The 27,597-nt window shown below is 44.7% G+C and overlaps 1 protein-coding gene across 2 annotated transcripts in view; it reads right to left on the reverse strand.

The window, feature by feature from the left end:
• The window catches only part of TLX1 (T cell leukemia homeobox 1), a 63,581-nt gene that overhangs the window by 17,333 nt on the left and 18,651 nt on the right, over positions 1–27,597 (reverse strand). Inside the window, exon 3 of one of the 2 annotated variants that reach the window (XM_056529555.1) lies at positions 1,973–2,301. The exons of the other annotated variant lie outside the window; for it this stretch is intronic. Coding sequence (XP_056385530.1) covers positions 2,079–2,301 — 223 coding nt within the window. The 3' untranslated portion in view covers positions 1,973–2,078. Of the gene's footprint in view, positions 1–1,972; positions 2,302–27,597 lie in introns of those variants that run through there. 2 annotated transcript variants of the gene reach the window in all.

Genomic DNA, 27,597 nt, shown 5'->3' on the forward strand with positions numbered 1-27,597 from the left:
GGGTCCATCCGGATCCGGCAGTAGCTGTTTGCATCAGACATGTTTCAGGGTCCGATTGGCTCAAGAAAAAAAAAAGAGCCGATCAGACCCTTTACAGGTCAGATGCAAACAGCAATGAGAACCTAGCCTAATCTGGAGGATAGGCTATTAATTTTTACGGGCTGGATAGCCCCTTAAAAGGGGAAATCCACTGCTCAGCGTTTGGAACAGCCGCCATGCCCCCTCCCATAGACTTGCATTGAGGGGGTGGGCCATGACATCATGAGGGGGTGGGGCTATGGCGTCACGAGCTCCCGTTGCCGGCTCCAGCCTTCGGAACAGTTTGTTCCAAACGCTGAGCAGCGGAGTACCCCTTTAAGATCAGTAGACAATAAGTAATGTATTTGCAAATTCACTAAACTTTTTGAAACTGTGTAATTTTACTAAAAGTTGTTGCTTCTTTTCACAGTATAAATTACACAATGCAACAGGTATAAATATGACACATGTCATGAACAAAATGCAGAAGCTTTGCCAAAGCATGACACTTTATACTGTAATTGTTCCTCAAAATGGTTAATACTGTTTAACAACCTACAAAACTCAGTTCAGTAAGAATGATTTTTACTTGGTTCCTGCTGTTTCCTTGTTTTCTCCAGACCTTGGAGGGGTAAATGTAGTCATTGTGACTGAAGAAGTTGCTCTAATATTGAATGTAACAATGCATTACTGCCGGCATGACGGCCTTCTTGCTCCGACTACTCTGTGTTTGACAGACAAACCAAAACTTTCTATGGCACCAAGAAAAAATGACTATGAACCATTAACAATCTAAAGCTTATTTGATGAACCCAGGTATAAAATAATCAGCAATTTTGATGTAACAAACGTGGTAAAGAAGTTTCTCGGAAGCTTCTTCTTTAATCAGTAGGGTGGGGGGTGGAGCGAATTCAAAAATCCCACTGGGCAACAGATAAAAGAAGCCATGGCCCTCCAGCTTCAGTGGTTTTACCAGATGCAATGGTGCACCCAGTGACCATGTCTGGTACTGCAGATCAGCCTCTTCTGATCATTGTGATCCTAGAGATCAACTCACATATCACATATTAAAAAGATATTTAAGTAAAAGGGGTATTCCGGCTTTATACATCTTATCCCCTATCCAAAGGATAAGGGATAAGATGTATGATCACAGGGGTCCCGCCACTGGGGACCCCCCGCGCTCTCGGTGCAGGGCCTGGCACTCTGTGCTGGGTGCTGCCTCCGAGACAGGGACGTGATGTGTGGCCATGCCCCCTAGTGACATCACACCATGCCCCCTCCATTCATATCTATGGGAAGGAGCGTGACAGCCCCCTCCATTCATGTCTATGGGAGTGACAGCCCCCTCCATTCATGTCTATGGTCGTGACAGCCCCCTCCATTCGAGTCTATGGGTGTGACAGCCCCCTCCATTAATGTCTATGGGTGTGACAGCCCCCTCCATTCATGTCTATGGGGGCTTGATGGCCCCTCCATTCATGTCTATGGGAGGGGGCGTGACGACCGTCACGCCCCCTCCCATAGACATGAATGGAGGGGGCATGGTGTTACGTCACTAGGGGGTGTAGCCGTGATCCCACGTCCCCGTCTCAGAGGCAGCGGCCAGGACAGAATGCCGGGGGCTGCACCGAGATCGCCGGGGTCCCCAGCGGCGGGACCTCTGCGATCATACACCTTATCCCCTATCCTTTGTATAGGGGATAAGATGTATAAAACCGGAATACCCCTTTAAGCATAAGCTATCAATATGTATTCCTGGAAATAAAAACTTTTAACAGAGAAATTATTAGGAAAGAAAAAGAATTTTACAGGAGAGCTAGGATTGTGTCAAAAAAAAAAAAAAAAAAAAAAAAAGATACTTTGGGGAACATACAAGATCCTTGATGTATTTGTGTGAAACACGAAGAAATGTAGTAAAATAGAGTCTAGATCCAAAATAAAGGGTGGAGGCTTTACGTGACTCAGTAGAGACAGTGATGGTTGGCGTTGCTTCAACTTGTCCTGTGGTTATTTTAACCAGTCTTTTTACCACATAAAATCCTTTTGTGTCCTCCTGGTCATTCACAGGCGGAGGCCACGGAGGTGACACTGGTAATTTTCCCGGAGTCATCTGACCAAGGCTGGAGGTTCTGCAGGGCGAAGAGAGAAGAGTTGTGGATGCAGATGGGATCGGGCTGGAGAGGCTGGTTTATAGACTTCTGAAAGGCCTCCTGCTGAAGTTGCATTAATATCCTGTTGGCTTGTTGTCTTTCTGCTTCCCTCTCTTCAGCTGTCTGTCTTCTGTAGGTGGAACAACAATAATGTCATTCTTGTTGCAAGCATGTCAAGAAAAATAGCTTTGCTTTTATTCTTTTTTTCTATTTTAATAAACCTACACGCCATTGGTATGACTACTGCTCTTTGGAATAGTCTATGGGAACAACATCAATGCATATTGCCTTATAAGCTAGTCATGTGCATGTCATCCTGTGAACATCAGGACTGGGCTCAACATCATAATGGTGTCCTCTGCCCAAAGCAGGGCATTTTAATATATGGTTGGGGTATTACCTGAGGTAAGGGAAAGTCTAACTATATAGCTCTGAAGGAAGATCACAATTTCTATAAACCAGTATTGCATTTATTTACGTGACCTGTAGAGTTCTGTAGTATCATCATACATCAAACCCTCATCATCATGTCAGATCATAAGGTTCTTGTTTAATGTGATACTGACATAAGGCCAACACAACCTTTAGATCATCAGAATCGATCACTCAGATAAGACCTAGTTCATACATTCTCCGATGTTGTCATTAAAATTTGCAGGATTTAAATCAATTACATTTGACAAATGATTCATGAGATCAGTTCCATAAATGGGTGAGATTTGCATTCTCTGGGATTAGTACAAGGTGTATATTTATAATTGGTTCGTATGCGTATTATGCTTGGCAGTGTTTGTTTGCTCTTGAACATCATTTTATAGTTCATACGGTTTATAGTTCTACAGGATAAATCTACAAAGTTTAGTAACTTTGTCGATACATTGTAATACAGATACCAAAGCACAGCTTGTATGTCCAGAGTAACAATAATAATATACAATTCTACAGGCTTCAGAGCTTAAAGGGGTACTCCAGTGGAAAACTTTCTTTTTTTTTATTTTTATTTTTTTTTATCAATTGGTGCCAGAAAGTTAAACAGATTTGTAAATTACTTCTATAAAAATCTTAATCCTTCCAGTAATTATTAGCTGCTGAATACTACAGAAGAAATTATTTTCTTTTTTGAACACAGTGCTCTCTGCTGACATCACGAGCACAGTGCTCTCTGCTGACATCTCTGTCCATTTTAGGAACTGTCCAGAGTAGGAGAAAATCCCCATAGCAAACATATGCTGCTCTGAACAGTTCCTAAAATGGACAGAGATGTCAGCAGAGAACACTGTGCTCGTGATGTCAGCAGAGAGCACTGTGTTCCAAAAAGAAAATAATTTTCTCTGTAGTATTCAGCAGCTAATAAGTACTGGAAGGATTAATATTTTTTTAATAGAAGTAATTTACAAATGTTTAACTTTCTGGCACCAGTTGATTAAAAAAAAAAAGTTTTTCACCTGAGTACCCCTTTAAACCCTTCAGCATTCCCACCTGCTAACTCTTTGGCCCATGCAAATCAATCTGCTTGCAACCAGAACTGTCTGGTTTTGCCCATAACAACCAATCACAGCTCAGCTTTTATATCTTAACAGATGGCCACTGCTCGTCACTCTTCTGATCAAGTCTGCCTCAAGCAGACTGTATCAGTAGAGAGTCAATATCACTGGGCAGTGTGCAGTAAAAGCAAATGAAAGGGGCTAAAATGTGTAAAATAAATAATAATTTTAAAAAAATTAAACTCCCCCCCCCCCTTCCATTTCTTTATGAACGCACCCGGTGAATAACGTAAATGAATAAAAAATGATCAAAATGTCCCAAAAGTACCAATAAAAACTACAGATCATGGAGCAAAAAATTAGCCCTTGTAGGGAAAAAAAAAAAGTTGTATGTGAACCTACATAAATTAGGAATAACAATTGTATTGACCTACAAAATAAAGATACTGTGCCATTTTTACTGTAACTGCACTGCATAAAAACGGATTCCCCAAAAGTTGCAAAATTGTGGGTTTTTCAATTCTCAAACAAATAATATGTTTTGGTTTATATTATGTTAAATTAATGGTCTCTTTACATAGTACAATTGGTCGTGCACAAAACAAGCCCTCATATGGGTCTGAAGATGGAAAATTAGAAGAGGCTAGGAGGAAAAAATGGAAAAACAAAAATAAAAACTAAGCCAAAACAAACTGCGTCCCTAAAGGGGTACTCGGGTGGGAATTTTTTTTTTTTTTTAAATTAACTGGTGCCAGAAAGTTAAACAGATTAGTAAATTACTTCAATTAATACATTTTTACCCTTCCAGTACTTTTTAGCAGCTGTATGCTAGAGGAAATTCTTTTCTTTTTGAATTTCTTTTTGTCTTGTCCACAGTGCTCTCTGCTGACACTTGATGCCCGTATCAGGAGCAGTCCAGAGCAGGAGAAAATCCCCATAGCAAACCTATGCTGCTCTGGACAGTTCGTGATATGGGCCTCAGGTGTCAGCAAAGAGCACTGTGGACAAGACAAATAAGAAATTCAAAAAGAAAAGAATTTCCTCTGTAGCATGCAGCTGCTAATAACTACTGGAAGGGTAAAGATTTTTTTAATAGAAGTAATTTACAAATCTGTTTTACTTTCTGCCACCAATTGATTTAAAAAATAAATAAATAATGTTTTCCACTGAAGAACCTCTTTAAAGTGGTACTCCGCCCCTAGACATCTTATCCCCTATCCAAAGGATAGGGGATAAGATGTCAGATCACCGGGGTCCCGCTGCTGGGGACCCCGGGTATCACTGCTGCAGCCCCCCGCTATCATTACTGCGCAGAGCGAGATCGCTCTGCACGTAATGACAGGCGATACAGGGGCCGGAGCATCGTTACTTCACGGCTCCGCCACTCGTGGCGTCGCGGCCCGCCCCCGTCAATACAAGTCTATGGGAGGGGGCGTGACGGTTGTCACGCCCCCTGCCATAGACTTGCATTAAGGGGACGGGCCTTGATGTCATGAGGGGCGGAGCCATGACGTCACGCTGCTCCGGCCCCTGTATCGCCCGTCATTACGCACAGAGCGAACTCGCTCTGTTCAGTAATGATGGCGGGGTGCCGCAGCGGCGATCCCCGGGGTCCCCAGCAGCGGGACCGCGGCGATCTAACATCTTATCCCCTATCGTTTGGATAGGGGATAAGATGCCAGGGGCGGAGTACCCCTTTAAGGGGTTAAGCTACAGATAAGTATATCTTGTAATTGGGATTCATTACGATATTCCAATTTGACTGAAAAAAAAACCTCAGCTGTCCGTGATTTTTGAGTACGTTGTCAAGACAAAAATTCAGGTTGGCAGCCCTGGCAGGCACTAAATCAGTAAACCATTTGGCAATTCCAGCTATGAACCTGCAGAATTGTGAACGCAGCTCTGGGCTACAACATAGGCTGTCATACAGGATTAGAAATGATCGGGTAAAATAAGCAATGTCAAAAAATATTATTCTACTAAAAAAAGGAGTAGATGCTGCGGAGGGGTCTGGCACGTACTGACTGTGGGAAGCCCCTTGTGATTTGCAGTACGGGTCCCCAATTCTTCACACTGCAAGGAGTTCAGATTTAGCATGCCGTTGGCTGTCCGGGAATTCTGGGAGTTGAAGTTTTGCAACATCTGGAGGGCCACAGTTTGAGACCACTGCTCTATCCTGTAGATATCTGTTACATCATGCTGCCATAACAAGCAACTTGCTTACTGACAGTCTCGCTGCTATCATAATAGTTAAAGGGGTACTCCGGTGGAAAACATTTTTTTTTAATCAACTGTGCCAGAAAGTTAAACAGATTTGTAAATTACTTCTATTAAAAAATATTTATCCTTCCAGTAATTATTAGCTGCTATATACTACAAAAAAGTTCTTTTGTTTTTGGATTTCTTTTTTTTTCTGTCCATGGTGCTCTCTGCTGACACCTATGTCCATGTCAGGAACTGTCCAGAACAGGAGCAAATCCACATAGCAAACCTATCCTGCTCTGGACAGTTCCTGACACGGACAGAGGCATCAGCAGAGAGCACTGTGGACAAAAAAAAGAAATCCAAAAACAAAAGAACTTTTTTGTAGTATATAGCAGCTAATAAGTACTGAAAGGATTCAGATTTTTTAATAGAAGTAATTTACAAATCTGTTTAACTTTCTGGTACCAGTTGATTTAAAAAAAAAAAAAAATTTCCACTGTAGAACCCCTTTAAATAATTTTAACGTTGAATTCACATGCTGTGGAACTGCTGCAGATTTTAGTGCAAAAATGCACAGAAATTTAAAGTACAATACATGTAACTAGGGTTTTGTAAACTGCAACAACATGTAGTGGAAAAATCTGCATGAAATCTCATGCTGCAGATTTTCTCATTCACACCATGTCAGTCTATGTCCAGTGAAAACCGTTGAGTTCATTCTTGATTTCACTGGAAGTCCTTGCATCACTGGGGACCTAGGTTCAAATCCCACCAATGACAACATCTGCAATGAGTTTGTATGTTCTCCCTGGGTTTCCTCTGGGTACTCCTGTTTCCTCCAACACTACAAAACATACTGATAGGCGAATAAAGATTGTGAGCCCCAATAGGGGCAGGGACCAATTTGAGTGAACAGTGAACAGCCCTGCAGAATCTGTATGTGCTGTATAAATAAAAAATTGTTGTTATCTGCACCAAAAATAGTCTACAGCAGTGGCGTACCAAGGGGGGACCCAGGCCCGCCCCGGGTGCCACTCTCAAGGGGGGTGCCAGGGGCGGACTGACCCGCCGCCGCAACTACTGAGGATCTGAGACACTCGTCCCAGATCCCAGCAGACAGCGCTACATTCTCCTGTATGCGCGATACGCGCACATACAGGAGAAGGCATCCCCTCTGTGTGAGCCGCACCTGCAGCTACACAGAGGAGACGTGACCTCCGCCCCTATGCAGCACGCAGCACAGGTGCCGGTGACGTCACTCATCCGGCGCCTGTACTGTGGAGGGGAGAAGACGTGGGCCCCTGCTGCTGAGGAGATCGCTGCGTGGGATATCAGGTGAGCATCCTTTTTTTTTTTTCACCCTGCATATACCTACAGGGAAGAGGGGGGGTGCTCTGCATATACCTATGGGAAAGGAAGGGAGAGGGGGGTGCTCTGCATATACCTATGGGAAAGGGAGGGAGAGGGGGGTGCTCTGCATATAACTATGGGAAAGGGAGGGAGAAGGGGGGTGCTCTGCATATACCTATGGGAAAGGGAGGGAGAGGGGTGTAGCCCTGCATATACCTATGGGGAAGAGGGGGGTGTAGCTCTGCATATACCTATGGGAAAGAGGGTGGGGTGTAGCTCTGCATATAACTATGGGGAAGAGGGGGGGTGTAGCTCTGCATATACCTATGGGGAAGGGGGGGTGTAGCTCCGCATATACATATGGGAAAGAGGGGGGTGTAGCTCTGCATATACCTATGGGAAAGAGGGGGGTAGCTCTAAATATACCTATGGGAAAGAGGGGGGGTAACCCTGCATATGTCTATGGGAAAGATGGGGGTTGTAGCTCTGCATATACCTATGGGAAAGAGGGGGGTAGTGTAACTCTGCATATACCTATGGGAAAGAGGGGGGTAGCTCTGCATATACCTATGGGAAAGAGGGGGGTAGCTCTGCATATACCTATGGGAAAGAGGGGGGTGTAACTCTGCATATACCCATGGGAAAGAGGGGGGTGTAACTCTGCATATACCTATGGAAAAGAGAGGGTTACCTGGCTACCTACCTACCTGCCCTTTTACTGTGCAGGACACCAAGGAGGGCATTATTACAGTTTGTGGGCCTATAGATGGGAAGATTGTGTAGAGGAGGAGAGGGCACTGAAAAAATGCAGAGTCTGACATGTTTTTCCTGCAGATGTTAAGAGATCCACATGGCGTCTTATCCGGACGGAGAAGAAAAAGGAAGAGGACGCCGCTGATCAGAAAAGATGTAATTGTGAGTCCCAAAATGTAACTGTAATCGCTTATATGGTATACAGATCATGTGTACAGCTGATATCTACCACCATATGGTCCTGTATATAATCACTTTTATTGTATACAGATTCTTTATAGTATACTGGTCTGTGTATAGTGGTTTTATTCAGTACATTATGGGGGTATTATCCAGTTATTGTGTGGTGGTATATATTTGCTCCTTGTATACCAGTATTATTGGTCATGGAAATGTACCTATGTTAAAGTGTTTCTTACATATCTAAATTTATATTTATTGTGTGTGGGATTTGGGTGGAATAGGAGTGTGGCAGAAGATTGACGAGCTGCAGAGCCTAGCAGGGGCCCTTGCCTTTTTTTGGTCTGGGGGCCCCGAGTGTTGTCAGTCCGCCACTGGGGGGAGGGGAGGGAGGGGGATTAATTAAGGGGGGGTGCGTGTGTGTGTGTGGGGGGGGTGCCAAACAAAGGGTCCGCCCCGGGTGCCAAATGCTCTAGGTACGCCCTTGGTCTACAGGATGACATTTGTGGGTAAAAAAATATGTAACTCAACTGGCATTGTATTTATGAATCACTGAATATTACATTTATTTTTAAGAAAGTGAAATAAATCAATGTTAATTGGGACATTACCGCCTTAGATGACGGTACATCTAGCACATATCAGTAGTACAGAACACTTCTACTTAAAAAGACTTCATGTTCCAGGGTGGAGTTCATTACATGAAAGCTTGTCATCGTGATCATTACACACCAATAACTCTAGGACGATGATTTATTAAAGGCAAACCTTTATATAGCTTCATCCACCGGTGTTCAGTACAAAACCCAAGCAAAATAACTCATAGTTGTTTTTAATAGCAAATCACAGAAATACACTAAAGTATTACTTTTAATTAATCCATTAAAACATCACAGAGGCCAATAAAAATCCATACCAATTAACACAATATATATAGAGAAATGGTACTCCTCGTTATTGGAGCCTCGCATGGGAGAAAAATGGTGAGTAAAGATCATTATAGGGAAAAGGTTGGAGATAGGGGAGGACCTAGGGATAGAAGGGAGGGCCTAAGTGAAGTGACTCCTACCTGTTATACGCTATACTAAATGGTCCCAATCTACCCTTATTCCTAGGCAGGGTGTGTGTACTTAAAATGATGGGCCCTGCTCTAGAACCTATCCATTTCCCTCTATCTATTCCCTGTCAAGTGCCCTATTATAGTATGAAACAAAGAATACTCCTGCAACACATGGCAGGATGAATAAGACATTGAGACCAGGATATGATAAGGGAATCTCATTACCCACAATGCAACGTGTTTCGCCATACGCTTCCTTTGACATGCCTGAGGAAGCGGATTATCCGCAAGACGCGTTGCATTGTGGGTAGTAAAATTCCCTTATCGTATCTTGGTCTCAGTGCCTATGCTGATTGTTGGCGATACACATACTACCCTACTGTTGTACTTGGTTTGCAGTACAACCCTCCTTGGTAAGCGCAGTTCATACCTAGCGTTACCATTTGTCTCAAGGTATCACACTACAGAGCGCATTCTGTTGTTTTTATTTTATTTTTTTAATTCCTTTTATTGAAACAGTAAAAAAACACCTGTTGCATAGTCAGAGCAGCAATGCAAAAGGAATATACACAGGGGAAATACGACAAGGTATGCATACCAATGTAGATGAATAATCGGTCTATTAACGTGCAGGGACTACACAGGATAGACCGGCATCAACAGTAAAAAGAAAACGTAAAAACCAGTCGTGTACATGAACGAAACAGCTCCGTCCATCCTAACCTACAAATAGCGTAACAGAGAGTATCAACAAAGGACTCTTGTGTCAAAGCTGCCTGAAAAGAGAAAAGTTGGGAGGAAAAATGAAACACACAGAGGAGAGAGTAAAACATGACACGAGGGAGGTAAAAGAGTATATACATAGGGCGAAGGGATATGTACTTATGGTATCAAAGATCACAAATTGCGCACCTCAGCAGATGTACATAGAGGAGAAGAGCACCAGTCTCCCCATACTTTATAAAACTTGCCTGGACATTTCCTATTCTTGTAGACAACTTGCATGAACGGGAGAATCGCGTTGACCAGCTTCTTCTATTTAGAACATGTCGGGGGTCTAGGGTTTATCCAGTGAAGGGCCACCGTTTTGCATGTCATGAATAGAGATTCCCTGAGAAGCACACGAACCTGATGCGGACACACCTCCTCATCCAGGACACCAAATAAACAAAGAAGAGGATGTGGAGGGGGGATAGGTTGTATAAGAGTAGCTAAAAGCTGCAGGACCTCCGTGCAGAACTGCACAATATAGCTACAGTCCCATATAAGATGCCAGAAGTCCGCCCTAGGCTTATGACAGCGATGTCATGCAGCCGAGTCAGAACGACCCATGGCTAACAGTCTAACAGGGTAATGTAACTATAATGAATAATATATAATTGAATCAATTTATTGTTGGCCGCTGGGGAAACCAAGGTGTGAGACTTCTGAACCTCCTCCCACTGTGCAGCAGACATCTCAGGTATATGATCCCTCCAACGCATCTCAGCTGGTAAAGGCTTGTGGGCAATTTTCACCTGGATGAGGTACGTATATAAAACAGAGATCAGACCGCTAGGACTTTAAGACTTCAAAACCCCCATCAGGGGATAATCAGATATCGGAGGGCCGCCCACTGGGAATTGTTCCTGAAGAGCATTTTGCAATTGCAGGTACTTGTAGAAAGAATTCCTATGAACATTATAAGATTCTTGCATTTGAGTAAAAGACATCAATATGCCATCAGTGTAGACATCAGACAAAGAAACAACACCCACCTCACTCCAGAAGCGGGAGTCCGGGGACCCCAGCACCTGAGGTAGGTGAGGGTTATGCCACAGTGAAAGATCAGACAGCACATCAGTATAGGCATGTATCCTCTTGGCCGCCTTCCAAACTTGTACAGCAACTTTGTGAAGTGGAAGAAGGCCTCCCAATGTGGAGCCCTCCAAGAGAGGACGTAGTAGTATGATATTCACAAACCTCTTTAAGGTTTGCTCAGAGCTAGGCATGGGGTCAGGTAATACCCAGGAACGCAAGTAGTGGAGCTGTCCAGCCAAGAAGTACAAATGGATGTCAGGGAGTGCAGCAGCTGCCCACAATTTAGGGCGTTGTAAAACTGAAAGGGCCACCTTACGTCTATTCAGTCCCGAGGTAAACAGAGACAGCAGGGATTGCAAAATATCAAAAAAGGATTTAGGGACAGGGCATGCAGAATGCTTTAGACAATACAGGCATTTGGGAAGGATAATCAGTTTAATCAGATTTATACGGCCCGCTACAGCCAGAGGAAGAGAACCCCAGATCTTAAATTTAGCAAAGACATAAGGGAGCAAAGGAAGAATATTAGATTGTAAATCTAACGAGGGGTCCATATTGACATAGATGCCTAAATATTTGAAGGACTGGACAACCGGCAGGCCACATACCACTGAAGGCCAGTCCCCTTCTATGAACGCAGATTTCGTCCAATTGATGCAGAGGCCCGAGAAAACTCAGAACCGGTCCATCAATCGGATAACATAAGGCAAAACAATCCTGGGCCTAAACTTGAACAGAACCATGTCGTCAGCGTATAAGCCTATACGTTCATCACCCCCTCAAAGATTCATGCCCTCATAAATAGAATCCAGTCGGATGAGGAGTGCCAGGAGCTCCACCGCCACCGCAAACAAGAGTGGCGACAGCGGGCACCCGTGTCGCATCCCCCTCCCCAGGGAGAACGGAGGGGAGCAAACACCGTTAACCATGACCACAGGACATTTATACAAAATAGAGATCCTCTTTCGAAAAACATGGCCAAAGCCAAGTCTACATACCAACTCTTACAGGTAATCCCACTCAATGGAGTCAAAAGCCTAAGCCGCGTCTTGCACCACCAAAGCCCAATCACCCCTCAGCACAATACCCACCTGGAAAGCAACCTGCACCCGTCTAATATTGTCAGAAGTGGATTTACCAGGCATGAAACCTGATTGGTCCAGTACTTTAGTTAGAATTTTATAGTCAAGGTTCAATAAGGATATGGGCCCACAGTCCATATGATCCTTGTCTGGTTTCAAGATTACCACTATGGCGGCATCATAAAGAGAGGGAGGAAGGGCACCTAAATGGAAGGCAGCAGCACACATATCATTCAGAACAGGGAGAATTATCTCAGAATATCTGAGATATATTTCCTCCGGGAGCCCATCGGGCCCCAGAGCCTTTCCAGTGGCCAAATCCTGCTGCAATTCCAAGAGGGAAATCGGGACGTCTAAGAATTCAGGATGTGTTTCAGACAGAGTGGGGAAATGGATGTCTTCGAGGTAGGCATGCAACTGCAAGGGATCATATTGTACCTTAGAACTATATAAATCCACATAAAACGAGGAAAACTGATGGGCAATAGCTGCATTATCAATGAGAACGGATCCATACGAGGCTCTGAGTTTCAAGATTACGGAAGAGGTAGAATTTTGGCGAACTAAGTGAGCTAACAGTTTACTTGATTGATTACCATGTTCAAAATAATGCTGTTTTGTAAAAAACGACTTTCTATTCATTTTCTCATTCATGTGTAACATATAATGGCGGCCCGCCGTGAGACAAGCTACTTTGTTAGGCTCAGATGGATCAGCCACATACAGCGCCTCCAGTTCAGAGCAACGTGCAGCAAGGTCAACCTCTTTACGTGAAAAAAAATGTTTTTAAATATAGGATATGGTAGAACGAAGACATCCCCTAAAATAGGCCTTTATGGTTTCCCACAGAAGAGGTAAAGGGGTATCAACCACAATAGCCTGCAAAAATACCTGTAACTGATCAGGGATCCTATCTGAAGGGCCAATAAGGTCTAACCAGAAGGGATGTATCTTCTTACGGGAGAGGCCAGGAGCCAGACCCATAGACAATGTCAGTAGTAGCAGGGAGTGATCGGAAACACCACGAGGGGCATAGGTGACATCAGAGACTAAAGAGAGAGTAACAGCATTGCATAGTCCTAAATCTATATGAGAGAGAGGGCGTTTCATCCCGGGGTATAACAGGAATATACGCAGAGAGTCGATAGTAATGAAATCCCGACACTCTTGCATTGAAAACCATTTCAAGAGTGCAGGGATTTCATTACTATCTACCATTGTCATTTATCCACGGGCACCATGAGAATGCTGCAGTGCCGACCTATAACTTACTTTCATATACGCAGAGAGTGACTGTTACGGGCCCTAAATATATCGATCCAGCCCACCTCCTCCAGTAAGGTGGCAAATGGAGTGGGCTGTGTGCAGCAGGTCAAATCGAGGGGTACACACCTGGAGCTATGTCTATCCAATACAGGGTCTATCAGTAAGTTGAAATCACCAAGACAAATAGTCTTAGCATTGGGGTAATCAGCCGCAAAGACAACTGCCATATGTATGATGTCCAGGGAGGCGGAAGGTGGCACATACAGAAAGAGTAAAACATATGGGACATTATGTATATAAGCATGTATAAATAGAACTCTACCATGAGGGTCCCTAGGAGTAGCCATGGGCTCCCACATAAGTGATCTATGTACCAAGACAGATACACCCCGAGAAAAGGAGGTATGGAAGGAGTGTAAGGACCACTGTACCCAGGGACAAGATATCAAATATTTCTTATCAGGGGTGAGATGAGCTTCTTGTAAGGAGACAATGTGGGGGTTAAAGGCACATACTGTATCTGATTAAACACTAAAGCTCTTTTCTTAGAGGTACCTAAACCCCTCACGTTCCATGACATTATTTTAAATGCAGCCATGAGAGATGAATGCATTTAACACACCAAGGGACATATCTTCTTATCAGATAAGAAAGAAGGAAAGCAGTCAGCTTTGATGGGTCCAACATTATAAATAAGGTAGCATTTACAAGAGGCAGGTAGGACTGGATAGAGAAACCAAAGTGTCTCAAGTCCTTCCGAACAGCAATTGAGGGAGGAAAGAGCAGTAACAAAAGGAACCAATAGTAAACACTCAATGCAAAAAGCATTTCCACAGTTATGGCACCATCTAGTGGGGTGAACCTGCCATGACACGTAAGATCAGGCTACACCAGAACATAACATAGATAAGGTCAGAATAAAACATGGAACAGAGAAAAGGACCAAGTGCAGGGAAATAGGGGGAGCAAACAATGGAGACACAGAGAAGGCTAGATACAGGAAGAGGAGCAGAGAGGCAGCAGGAGAGACAAGGGGATACGAGAAAGAGCAAGAAAGGAGGAAGAAAAAAACGGTGGGGGGAATTGGGGGGAGGGGAGGGGATGTTGGAGAGGAAGGAGAAAAAGATGAGAGGGAAGGGCGGGGGGGGGGGGGGGGAGAAGGGAAAAGATGAGGAAGCAGTATCCAGAGTCATTCAGCATCATAGATGGGGAGACCATAGGATGCACTGAAGAGATCGGCATGGAGAGGGGGGGAGTGAAGTACAAGGCGCAACAGGCACCAGAGCACCTCAAAAATCATTGGAGACAAGATCCATGGACTGAACAGAATCATCGTTCCCAGCCAGTAGGAGATCAAGGGGGCCATAAACAAATGGAACATCCGAGGACAGGCAGTCCAGCAGTCCATAGCATTCCACAGCACTATGAGGGGGGAGAGAAAGGGTGCAGAAAGGACATCCCCTGCAGAAACAGGGAGTACGGGACCTCTGGACTAGAGGGGGGTGGGAGAGGGGAAGGGAGCACATCCAACATTCAAGGAGAAGGGCCTTGGGGGGGGGGGTAGAAGGGCAGCGGTGGGATTCAGGGAGAAGAGGAGGGGGATGAAAGTCAGTGCTGGGGACATAGGAATGATCAGAGCAGTCTCAGCCGCCAGGGAACTCACGGTTAACAGGTCCACAGCATCTAAAAAAACTGCATCTCCAAACAGGGCATATAGAACAGTATGCAGCCAATGTGTTCCTCCGATATCAGGTAGAAGCCATGGGAGGGGGGGGCAGTCACCTCTCCGGAGGCAGGTCAGCCAGTCGTCAGCCTCCTGTGGCATTGAGAAGAATATGGCCCAGTCACCATCTACCACCCGCAGGCGTGCGGGGTAGGCCATGGAGTACAGGTTCCCTTTAGCTCGTAGCCATCCCTTCACTGCAACTAAGGTGGCCCGTCGTCTTTGGAGGTCCGAGGAGAAGTCGGGGAAGATGGACACCCGTACATTGTCAAACATGAGTTCAGGAATCCTCCGGGCAGCACGTCATGCCACATCCCTGTCATTGCAATTCAGTAGCCAGGCAAGGAATGGTCTCAGCGAGGCTTTGGGGATAGGGGGCCGGGCAGGCACCCTGTGGGCCCTCTCCACTGCAAATGCTGATGAGAAGGAGGCATCACTGAAAAGCTCTTTGAGCCATCGCTCCATGAAAGCACTGGGGTTTTGGCCCTCTCCGGAAGGCCGATCACCCTTTGGTTATTTCGGCACAGCCAATTCTCGAGATCGTCGTTCTTCTTTAGCCATCTTTACCTGGTATCTGAGGGCGGCCAGAGAGTCACTCACTGGGCCCACTGTGTCTTCAACCACCGAGATGCACCTCTCAGTTTCAGAAACCCAGTCCCTCAGCGTCTGGAGATCATGACGCAGAAGGCCGACATCCACTTTAAGTTCCTCCAGCTTGCTCGTGAGAGAGGTATTGGAAGCCTGTATAGCCGATAGAAGTAGTTCGCTAACTTCCTTAAGCGTAAGCTCCTCCATCTCCGACCAGGGAGTTCGGCTGGGGCGCATGAGCAGGAGAGGAGCGCACCGCATGAGAGCTGGCTTCATTTAGTTTGTCGGCCCACGCAAACTCTCTGAGCTTCTCTGCAGCTGATTTATCCGAATTCCGGGCCAGGTCCAGTTTGGGGCTCATCTCTCCTGTCCTGACCCTGTTTCTGGTAGTCCAGTAAGCCAGGATTTGCGATCAGGATGTTAAATTAGCAGGTTCGGAGCGGGAGCACTCACAGCATGCGTCAGCTCATACCAAGCGCTAGGCCATGCCCTGCATCCTGTTGTTTTTTATCTTTCTATTATAGTATGGAGACTAGTATGGAGACTCTCTGTCTCACTAAGATATCCTGTCTAACTAAATTGAAATAGGAGAAGTAAAAATAGGGCCTGTCACCACTTACAGCCTAACAAAAATATTGATAAATCCATATTTCTATATAAATGAGAGCAGATGATATTCACTAGATAACAGGCTTATAATTGACATAGATCCCCATGGAGGAGAGATATAGATAAATCTATAAGTAACAGTTATGGCAGCTAAATTGTAATCAAATAGTTCAATGTAAAAGTAAAACACAAAATTAGAAACTTATCGAGATCAAAAGTCAAAACCCCCAGTGTACAAAATAAAAAACTAAATGGGGAGCACTGGCTGTAAGTGAGATTATTGCAAATTAGCCCATCTATCATAGTAATTGTCATCACCGGGGGGTGGACAGGGAGAGTGAGCCCTAAGCTGTCCCTAGCAACACTCTCCCTGTCTACTTGCCTATCCACCCTAAATGGTGATCGACAACCACGGTGCCAGTCTGTACCTGAGCTAAAGGGCAGTGGGGGTAAAAACAAATAATATACATAGTCGTCACAGGTAAGAAACAGAACGGGAAAACTACCAGACAACCAGATATACCAGACAGAATATAAACATACAAACAGAGCAGAATATTGTGTACTAACAAACAGTTCAGAAACCAGAATCCAAATAAACGGCAAATATGAATAAATGAACTAGACAAGGTATAGAATGAGTAAACAGCAGAAATTAGGAGATGCAGGGGAAGAACAAATGAACTGAATGTAAAACACTACACAGGTCAGGTAAACATAGAACACTGTTCACACTGGGACACTAGACAACAAAACTAGACTTTCCCACTCCATACATGGAGGGACATTAATAATAAATCCAGATAGACATCTAGCCAGCAGGCACACTACACTGTGCTGTCAGGATACTGGCCTAGAAGGAAACAGAAATATAATACACGGAACACTAGACAGAGAACTGGACGAGTTTGAACAAACTCCACAAAAGCCAAATTCCAAAACATGGAGGAATACAGGTCAGGACTCTAAATAGGATATTTGTCAAGATACAAGACAGGATATATTAAAAATCAAACTTCACAGCGTGGAGGGACACAGGTCAGGATTCTCACAGTGTGAACACAGACTAAGAAAGAAGGTACAAGCAGAACAGACATACAATAATCCTAAAAAACAGACAATTGTACTTGAGACTAAAATCTACAATAAAGAAGACTATTAACCATGGTTAAAAACTCATAAATATCACAATATAAATACAAGGTGCATCATTAAGCAGACATGGACAGCATAGCACTATAGCTAAGCTGCATAATAAAACATAGTCAGAATAGATCAATCACCAGCAACCAGAGTGCAGCAAAGCTTGGGTTGAAATAGCCAGACCCAAGTTGCAATTGGCTCAGAGCATTAACTATTCCCCAGCCAGGGAGAATAGCAAACTGCTCAAACAAAAACTGAACAGACCCCAAGAACAGAAAAACACAAAAACACATAAATGGACATTACAGTAGTATTATATGATATTATATGATGTGGTAAACATTGATCACAATCGACAGTCAATAGATCAAAATAATGCCACAATAATAAATGAATGATCAATACTCATCTAAACCTAGATACATCTTATGAGGACAGCATCCCAACGTGTTTCATACCCCTCTCCTCAGGGGATAATGGGGAAAAAAAGAAATAAGGTGCGGACATATAGAAAATGATGGCCAATAACGTGTCCTGATAGCTGTCTCTCGGCCAGGATGTTCATGTGGTCTGCCCAATATTCTGAATATCATGAACAGTCACTGTTCCTATCCCATGCGTGCTTAAACTCCTTCATTGTATTTGCAGCTCCCACTTCTACAGGAAGACTATTCCATGCATCCACTACTCTCTCTAGTTTTAATCTAATAATGTGTTTTATTAAAGTTTAGACAATGTTTCCCCACCAGGGTGCCTCCAGCTGTTGCAAAGCACCCCAGCTACTCACCTTGGTGGTGATATGGATTCTCTGTTTTTGGAATTTTTTTTCTGTCAGTCATTGTTTCCCCCAAAATGATCCAGGTCAGGTTGTAAAGCAACCTACAGTATTTTAACTTTTTAGACTTTATGCACATGAAGACATTTTATAAAACCGTGATATGGCTCCCTATAGAGATCTACGAGGTCCTACTCTGCATGCAGCAGGAACTGTTTGTGCATTTGTACTGGCTCCACACATGATCCTTGTAAATAAGCTCCAACACATTAGACCAGGGGTTCCCAAACTTTTTCGGTTAACCTTAGCATCTCAAATCGACAGGCACGGCTCCCCACTGACACATAGCACTAGTATAGTATTATGAGGACAATACTAGTAGTATGACCGACACATATAGCACTAGTATAGTATTATGGGGGTAGTAGTATTATGCACATAAAACTGGTATAGTATAATGGGTGTAGTAGTATGACATATTGCACAGATATCGTATAATGGGGAAATAGTAGTACAGATGACATTACCTCCCAGCTCAGCAGCTCCAGGACCTAATCCATCTTGGCTACCATCATCTGGTGCCCTCTCCTGCTGATGCTACTGTTTGGGTGACCATGACCCGCCACTCTCAGGCTAACAATCCAGATTTCGGCATATGACCCAGCTGACATCACTGGTAACGTCATCACGCAGTATCTGTATGGCATCCAGTTCTACCAGGCTGGGGCTTCCGCCTGGCAGCTCCACAGCCTCCAGTAAGAATGTGAGGGAAGGGTTCAATGTTGGCCCTTTAGTGGGTGGGAGGAGCGGATTTAGCCTCTGCCTTGGCAGAGCGTCCTTGGAAGCCATGTATGGGTCACCAAGGAGCCGTGGCACACAGTTTGGAAAGCACTGCATTAAACTTGTTGTTTGCCAAACCCAATGCTTTTGGTTTAGAGCATCTAACCATCCAATATATGTTGTGGTGACCTGACAAGAAGACATAAGGGATTGACAGATCAGACAACAGGATTTCATCACACCAGATCCGTAAGTTCTCAGGGGAGATCATTTGCTACAAGAGGTGCCTGACAGTATTATAACCACTCTCACCCATCCAGATTATATGCAGATTTATATGAGCCAAGTATGCATGCCCTATGGGCAGGCTGAAAGAGATCGCTGTCAGCTGAATGGGTTGGGCTGAGTTATCTAAATTAACTCATCAATCTTACCTATTCTCATCTAAATGATGTTACCTAACATGCTGTTCCCAGGTACAGTGCAGATGGGACCAAATAGATGACAATGTCAGGTTGACTGTGTAATAGTGTTTCCCCAACTGGTCAACTGGTGCCAGAATGTTAAACAGATTTGTAAATTACTTCTATTTCAAAATCTTAATCCTTCCAGTACTTATTATCTGCTGTATGCTCCACAGGAAGTTCTTTTCTTTTTGAATTTCTTTTCTGACTGGCCACAGTTCTCTCTGCTGACACCTCTGTCCATGTCAGGAACTGTCAAGAGTAGGAGCAAATCCCCGTAGCAAACCTATCCTGCTCTTGAGAGTTCCTGATACAGACAGAGGTGTCAGCAGAGAGCACTGTGGTCAGACAGAAAATAAATAAATTAAAAAAAAAGAACCTCTGGAGCATACAGCAGCTGATAAGTACTGGAAGGATTAAGATTTTTAAATAGTTGTAATTTACAAATCTGTCAATCTGCAAATCTAAGGATCTGGGTGATTTGTAGATCATAGACTGCAGAATAGCATGCAATGTCAAGCAGCTGCTTCTAAGGCCAGTAGAATATTGTCATGTATCAGAAGTGGCATGGACTCGAGGGACAGGGACATAATACTACTCCTTTATAAAGCATCGGTACAGCCTCACCTGGAATATGCTATTCATTTTTGGGCACCGGTATATAAAATAAAAATGATGTTCTGGAGCTGGAAAGGGTACAGAGATGCACAACTAAACTAATAAGGGGATTTGAACATTTTAACTAAGAGGAAAATAATATATGTGTTTAGTTTTAAGTAGAGAAATTTAAGGGGGGTATGATCAACTTATTCAAGTATATAATTGGCCTATACAAAAAGTTTAGGGAAAAACTGTTCCATGTAAACCCCACCCCCAATACACTTCAATGGGTTCCCCTGTCCCATTCACAGCATTTACGCTGCAGGAATTTTATTGAAGTTAATTGGCTATAAATTCATGCAGAATTCAGTGCAGAAATTCTGCCGCGTTCACACAGCAGAAATTCCTATCAATTCCGCATTTGTTTTTGCAGAACTCTGCCTCTTTTTCCATATTTGCAGAATTGATGTGGAATTTGTGCTGCGGAATCCGGATGCTTTCTGCATGATTCCTCAGCACAGTTAAAAAGATGGAATGCATGCATTCTGCACCAATTCCGCACAAATTTAATCCCCATTGACTTCAATTGGGATTCTGCAGTCGAAGTCTGGAAAAATATAAGACCAGACTAATGTTATTTCGGTGTGCGGAAAGCGGGATTTCCGCATCAAACATTCCGCGGCAGAAATTCTGCTGTGTGAATGACCATGCAGAATCCTAATAAAGTGACTGGGCAGTATATTTATGCAGAATTTTGCGCAGATAATTCATGCAGAATTCCATGCGGAATTTACATTGTGTGAACGTAGCCTTAGTCTCCATGGGTGAAAATCCCTCTTTACCTTAAGAACTGTGAACTGAGAATTTATGGAACGGTTTACTTCAGGAACTGGTCACAGCATGTTTTTTAATTGGTCACCAATTTCTGACCACACCAGGGGATGTTAATAGTGTTGCTTGGGGAGAGGGAGCGCCTTACCGCAAGAGAGAACTGCCTCACCCCCACACTTAGTAAGGATTCGGAACAAGTTGAGAATGACCGGCAGCTGAGGATCATCCAGTGAGGAGTCTCCATCAGGATAAGTCACTGTTTGCTGATTCTCCTCATTGGATGATGCTCAGCTTGTTCTCACTCTCACCATTGAGTGACATCACACTTGTGAGCGCACTGTGGGTGGGCATATGGGAGCAGAGGCATGGAAGCTCTGCATGCCCGCTTTCTCCTCCATTGCACAAAGGATGGCATTAGCATTGTAGCTTTGTTATGCCAGGATCCGTGACGCAGGACTCGCAGAGGGAAGGTAACGTCCAACAGGTTTTAATTAGTAATAATGCAACGCGCTTTGCTGCACATGCGCAGCTTCATCAGGCCTTTACCATTGTGGTGCATGTTGGTGCACAACCCTATTCGGTAAGCGGTGTTGAATCCCCCAATATCCTATACCCTTACCATCTACGTTACTCCACAGGGAGCACTTCTGTTTTTTCACTATAACCCTGTGTCAGTTTAGTGCTGCCGAAAGAGGAAAGGGTGGGACATAAAGGGTCAAGGTGGGGCCAAAGAAGAAAGGGTTTACAGAAGAAGGCATGTGTCTTAAACAGGGAAAGTGTGGTGTTAAAAAGGGCAGGAAAATATAGGTTATGGGGGGGGGGCGGATGTGCATGCCTAGGACAGCACAAAACCTAAATACACCACTGGTTGCACCCAGCCTTATATTCCCACCCACTGAGCCTCCGGGAGTGTAGCAAGTAAGGGTAGACACCACTGGAATCAGGGCACTCATGGTTTCATTGTTATATAAAACATCTATTTTAATAGTGATCATCTGTGTACTACAAAGCAGTCAACAAATATACAACTTTATGTTTCTCTGTGTAGAAACAGAGCTTTTCTGTACAGGAGCAGTGCCTCTGCAGAACATGGTAGTTTGATTGGGAAGACTTATCATCACCTTGTTAGAATTTCACAGCTAAATTGAAAAGTAAGAAGGGATTATATTATCAGCTGCCAGAGTGGGAAGGAGACTGATTCTGTCCAAAGCCCGCTCCCAGAAACACAGATTAGCAGCGGCACCGAGGAGACGTATGGAAGCTTTTTCTAAGGTATTTTCTAAGCTAAAAACAGTTCATTTTTAAACAGACTAAAACCTTTCAGAACTTTTGGTATAAAAATTATTCAGGTGATGAACATATAAAATTACTCCCAATTACAATGACAGCCTTTATGTAAAAAAAAAAAAAAAAAAAAAAAATACATCCTACTTCCAGCATGTAAAGGCTGGGTTCAAATATTTTATTCAACCAGTTGTGTTCTGCCTCATCGGAATATAATGTCTATAGCTAAACAGAAAAACATTGTATGTACGTCCAATGTCAAAACCAATGCTGCCATACAAATGACTATAAGACACAAGACTGGAGGGCTGGACATACATGAACGAGCCATCAATGGTCATCCTCGGACTTTGGTACTGTATTATGGCCTCCTTCACACAATTTAGAATGTGAAACTGGGTTAAAGAATGCCATATGTAGAGCATACAATGTTTTAGACAGACCCCTTAAAAAAAACTCAACCCAAAGTGAGGAAAAACTTAACCCAAAGTGACGCAAAAAGACAACTGTAGTGTTTTGTAATTTCTTGCAGACTTTCAGCTAAGGCTAGGATTACATATGTCCTGTATCTGGCATACATAAAACCAGCCTAAATGTTGACACAACAGATGCTACAACTGATGACAACATTCATCCGGTGTCCAGTGTTTCCAAATGCCGGACAGGGGAACGTAGCAAGATGCGTTTCCCTGTCCCTTGCCAGTCCGGCGAGTCCAATCATCTGGCATCCAAACTGAGATGCTGGATGAATGTTAACTGTCCCATTTAAATGAATGTGATCAGTTTTAACATCACTTTCCCGCCGGCACATTTTCTACAGCACCAGTGGGAAGATATGCCGCACAGCAGACAAATATAAAGGAGGCCTAACACATTTACCCGAAGAAAAACATTGGTTAAAAACAGTTTTTCTGAAAAACACAATGTTGGACACCAGTTTATGAAATGTGAGTGGAACATTGTACAATAGCTGTAATGTTGATGAGATTGATAGAGATTGATACATTAGGCTGGGTCCACTTATATCAGGCATCCGGCTCGGTGAACCCATCCCAAAACTTGCCGCAACTGATACCACAACTGAAGACAAAAGTGAACCAGTTGTTTAGATCTGACATTCATTTATTGTCCAGGATAAATGGGGGAACTCAGCATTGCAGTACCCTGTCTGGCGCCCATGCAACGTGTTTCACTATCCGGCGTCCATCTTGAGATGCCGGATGAATGTGACCAGTTCCGTGCAAATGAATGTACAATATATTAGCAAAAAGAAGGCGGCGCTCTAATCCCAAAGTATAGGAAATGAGGTGTGTGTTACTCACCCGGTGTGAGTGGGGGTCACACTAGATGTGTATTCCCCCACAAACACCCTGGGTCCTCTTCAAATGTAAAATTTATCTCCCAGTCTCTGACACAAGGACATCCCTTTCAGGAGTGCGCATGGTATGACGGAAAACCCATATGGAATCCGTAGCAATATAAAAACAAATGTAGAAAAAAAACAGCTCTCAGAGTAGGAGAAATGACAGTGTTATTTTATAGTGTCATAGGAAGCAGAGAAGTGGCTCACTTACTTCACATGGGGGGAGTGTAAGACCAAGTCTCACATACTATCCCCCCTCCAGGAAGGCATATAGATAATAACCAGAAGAGATCCTCGCATATCATATGGTTTTTAATGGCAGGTCATACATACAGCCTCCTTCTTCAGGCATACAATACATGTAAAATGGCAAACTCATATACTCACACATACTGTCCAAATGGATGATGGCGTCCAATCCTACTGCATGTACCGGTAATTCCTCTTCCGGGGAGGACCCCCCAGGCCACGCAATCCCAACCGGACCACATGATCATATGCCACATGATACCGGTATTGGGAACACGTCCCCCAAGGCCCCCCCCCCCCCCCCCGGAAGCCGGCACCGTCATTTTAGACTTCCGACCACGTGACCATCCAGGCCACATGATCGGACAACAGTATGCGCAAGCGCAGCACCCGTGCGTCCCATTCTGGAATGCACAAGGTTACCGCGCACACTGCTTGGAAGGCGCTATGCGTTCCACAATGGAGCGCACCGCCATAATTATCTCAGAGGTGGGCTGGTACATGCCGGTACATGCAGTAGGATTGGACGCCATCATCCATATGGACAGTATGTGTGAGTATATGAGTTTGCCATTTTACATGTATTGTATGCCTGAAGAAGGAGGCTGTACATATGACCTCCGAAACGCGTTGCCATTAAAAACCATATGATATGCGAGGATCTCTTCTGGTTATTATCTACATGCCTTCCTGGAGGGGGGATAGTATGTGAGACTTGGTCTTACACTCCCCCCATGTGAAGTAAGTGAGCCACTTCTCTGCTTCCTATGACACTATAAAATAACACTGTCATTTCTCCTACTCTGAGCGCTTTTTTTTTCTACTTTCGTGCAAATGAATGGGAACAGTTCTACAATCAGTTTCCCTCTGGATTCAATATAAGATTTCTGTCAGCACAGTTTAAGATAATTAGTGTTGGGTGCGAATATTCGCATTTTGAATTTTTATCGCAACTATCGCAAATTCGTGAATATTGCGAATATATTCGCTATATGTTCGAAATTGTGAATATTCGCTTTTTCCCGCATATGTGCATTTGCGCATATTCGCATATTCTTTCTTTTCACTTGTGGGCCAATTAGAATGAAGCAAATCCACTTGTCAGAGGTTATCAACAACATCCCTAACAACCAATAGTGAAGTTGCCCACCCCATCACTGTTTTCTTCCTCAAAAACGCGAAAATTACGAATACGCAAAATTCGCAAATATAGGACGAATATTCGTCTATATATTCGCAAAATATCACAAATTCGAATATGGGCAATGTCGCTCATCACTAAAGATAATAGGCAGGACTGCAATAAAAGTAGAATTATGCTAATACACGTGTTAGTATTTATATTTCTTTATTTAGTTATTTATTTATAGTATCAGAATTTGTTTTTTTGCAAGGAATGTCACTAATGTCACAGTCCTTACATTTTTCTCATTCTGTATTGGAGAAGGTATTCTGCTTTTATGGCTCACATTTTAGGTCAGTATGCTGGTGACATGCATGTGCAACCTATTTGTTGTGTGATCATATTTTTTTAAACTTCAGAAGCTCATATGTACTGAAAGGTGTTATGACTCGGCTAGCTGAATGTGGATCCTCTGTGTCAGCGAGGGATTGGCGTGGGCCATGTCGGTGGACCGATTCTAGGTTGCTACTGGTCTAAACCAGAGCCCGCTGCAAAGCGGGATGGTCTTGCTGCGGCGGTAGCAACCAGGTCGTATCCACCGGCAACGGCTCAACCTCGCTGACTGCTGAGAAGGCGTGGGACAGAAGGACTAGGCAGAGGCAAGGTCAGATGTAGCAGAAGGTCGGGGCAGGCGGCAAGGTTCGTAGTCAATAGCAATAGCAGAAGGTCTAGAAACACAGGCTTTGGACAACACTAAACGCTTTCTCTGGCACAAGGCAACAAGATCCGGCAAGGAAGGGAAGGGGAAGTGAGGTTATATGGACAGGGAGCAGGTGGAAGCTAATTACACTGATTGGGCCAGGCACCAATCACTGGTGCACTGACCCTTTAAATCTTAGAGAGCTGGCGCCAGCCGGGGACCGGGACAGGTAAGTGGCTTGGGATGCGATTCGCGAGCGGGTGCGTCCCGCTATGGGAATCGCATCCCCATCGTGAATGTCAGTGCAGCGCTCCCGGTCAGCGGGTCTGACCGGGGCGCTGCAGAGAGGAGAACGCCGCGAGCGCTCCGGGGAGGAGCAGGGACCTGGAGTGCTCGGCGTAACAGTACATCCCCCCCCCTAAGTCTCCCCCTCTTTTTGTCTCCTTGTCCCTTCAAAAGAGACGAGAACATAGGGGACGCCTCTTGAGTCTCCTTCTGGAAAAAAAAGAAGTCCTGGGTAGCTACAACAGCGGCAGGTAGTTCAGAAGGAATGGGGAGGGGGGCAGAGGGTGGAGCATGTCACAGGGCAGAGTGTCCCCAGGACAGAGGCTATGAGGAGGCACGGCACAGTCCTGATAGGCCTTGGGGAGACCAGGCACAGGAGGAGACACTGAGGCCCAACAGACGGGACTGGGAGCAGACGTGAGGCATTTCTTGCGGCAAGCAGGACCCCAATTCTTGATCTCCCCGGTGGTCCAGTCAAGGGTGGGAGAATGATGCTGGAGCCATGGCAGACCGAGGAGAACTTAGAGGTGCAGTTTGGCAGGACGAAAAATTCAATTTTCTCGTGATGCAGTCCAATGCTCATAAGCAAGGGCTCTGTGCGGTAACGCACAGTGCAGTCCAACTTCACTCCGTTGACCAAAGAAATGTAGAACGGCTTGACGAGACGGGTCACCGGGATGCAGAACCTATTCACCAAAGAGGCCAGAATAAAATTTCCAGAAGAACCAGAGTCCAAGAAGGCCGCGGCTGAGAAGGAGGAGTTGGCAGAAGGAGAAATCCGCACGGGCACAGTGAGACGTGGAGAAGCAGACTTCGTACCACGAGACGCCACACCCACGTGAGCTGGGTGCGTGCATGCATTTCCCAGACGTGGAGGACGAATAGGGCAATCCACCAAGAAATGTTCGGTACTAGCGCAGTACAGACATACATTTTTATCCCTACGGCGAGTCCTCTCTTCATGGGTCAGGCGAGACCGATCCACTTGCATAGCCTCCTCGGCGGGAGGCACAGGGGTAGATTGCAAAGGATACTGTGAGAGAGGTGCCCAGAGATCAAGGTCTTTTTCCTGGCGGAGCTCCTGGTGTCTTTCAGAAAAAGGCACGTCAATGCGGGTGGCCAAATGGATAAGTTCTTGCAGGTTGGCAGGAATCTCTCGTGCGGCCAGCACATCCTTGATGTTACTGGATAGGCCTTTTTTAAAGGTCGCGCAGAGGGCCTCGTTATTCCAAGATAATTTGGAGGCGAGAGTACGAAATTGGATGGCGTACTCGCCTACTGAAGAATTACCCTGGACCAGGTTCAGCAGGGCAGTTTCGGCAGAAGAAGCTCGGGCTGGTTCCTCGAAGACACTACGGACTTCAGCGAAGAAGGACTGGACTGTGGCTGTGGCAGGATCATTGTGGTCCCAGAGCGGTGTGGCCCAAGACAAGGCCTTTCCAGACAGAAGACTCACTACGAACGCCACCTTAGACCGTTCTGTAGGAAATTGGTCCGACAACATCTCCATATGTAGGGAACATTGAGACAGGAAGCCATGGCAGAGTCTAGAGTCCCCATCAAATTTGTCCGGCAGGAACAAGCGGAGGCTAGGAGCGGCCACTCGCTGCGGAGGAGGTGCAGGAGCTGGCGGAGGAGATGGTTGCTGCTGTAGCAGTGGCAGAAGTTGCTGTAACGTGGCGGTCAACTGCGACAGCTGCTGTCCTTTTTGTGCAATTTGCTGCGATTG

This window comes from Hyla sarda, chromosome 7, assembly GCF_029499605.1.
Source record: "Hyla sarda isolate aHylSar1 chromosome 7, aHylSar1.hap1, whole genome shotgun sequence".
NCBI lineage: Eukaryota > Metazoa > Chordata > Amphibia > Anura > Hylidae > Hyla > Hyla sarda.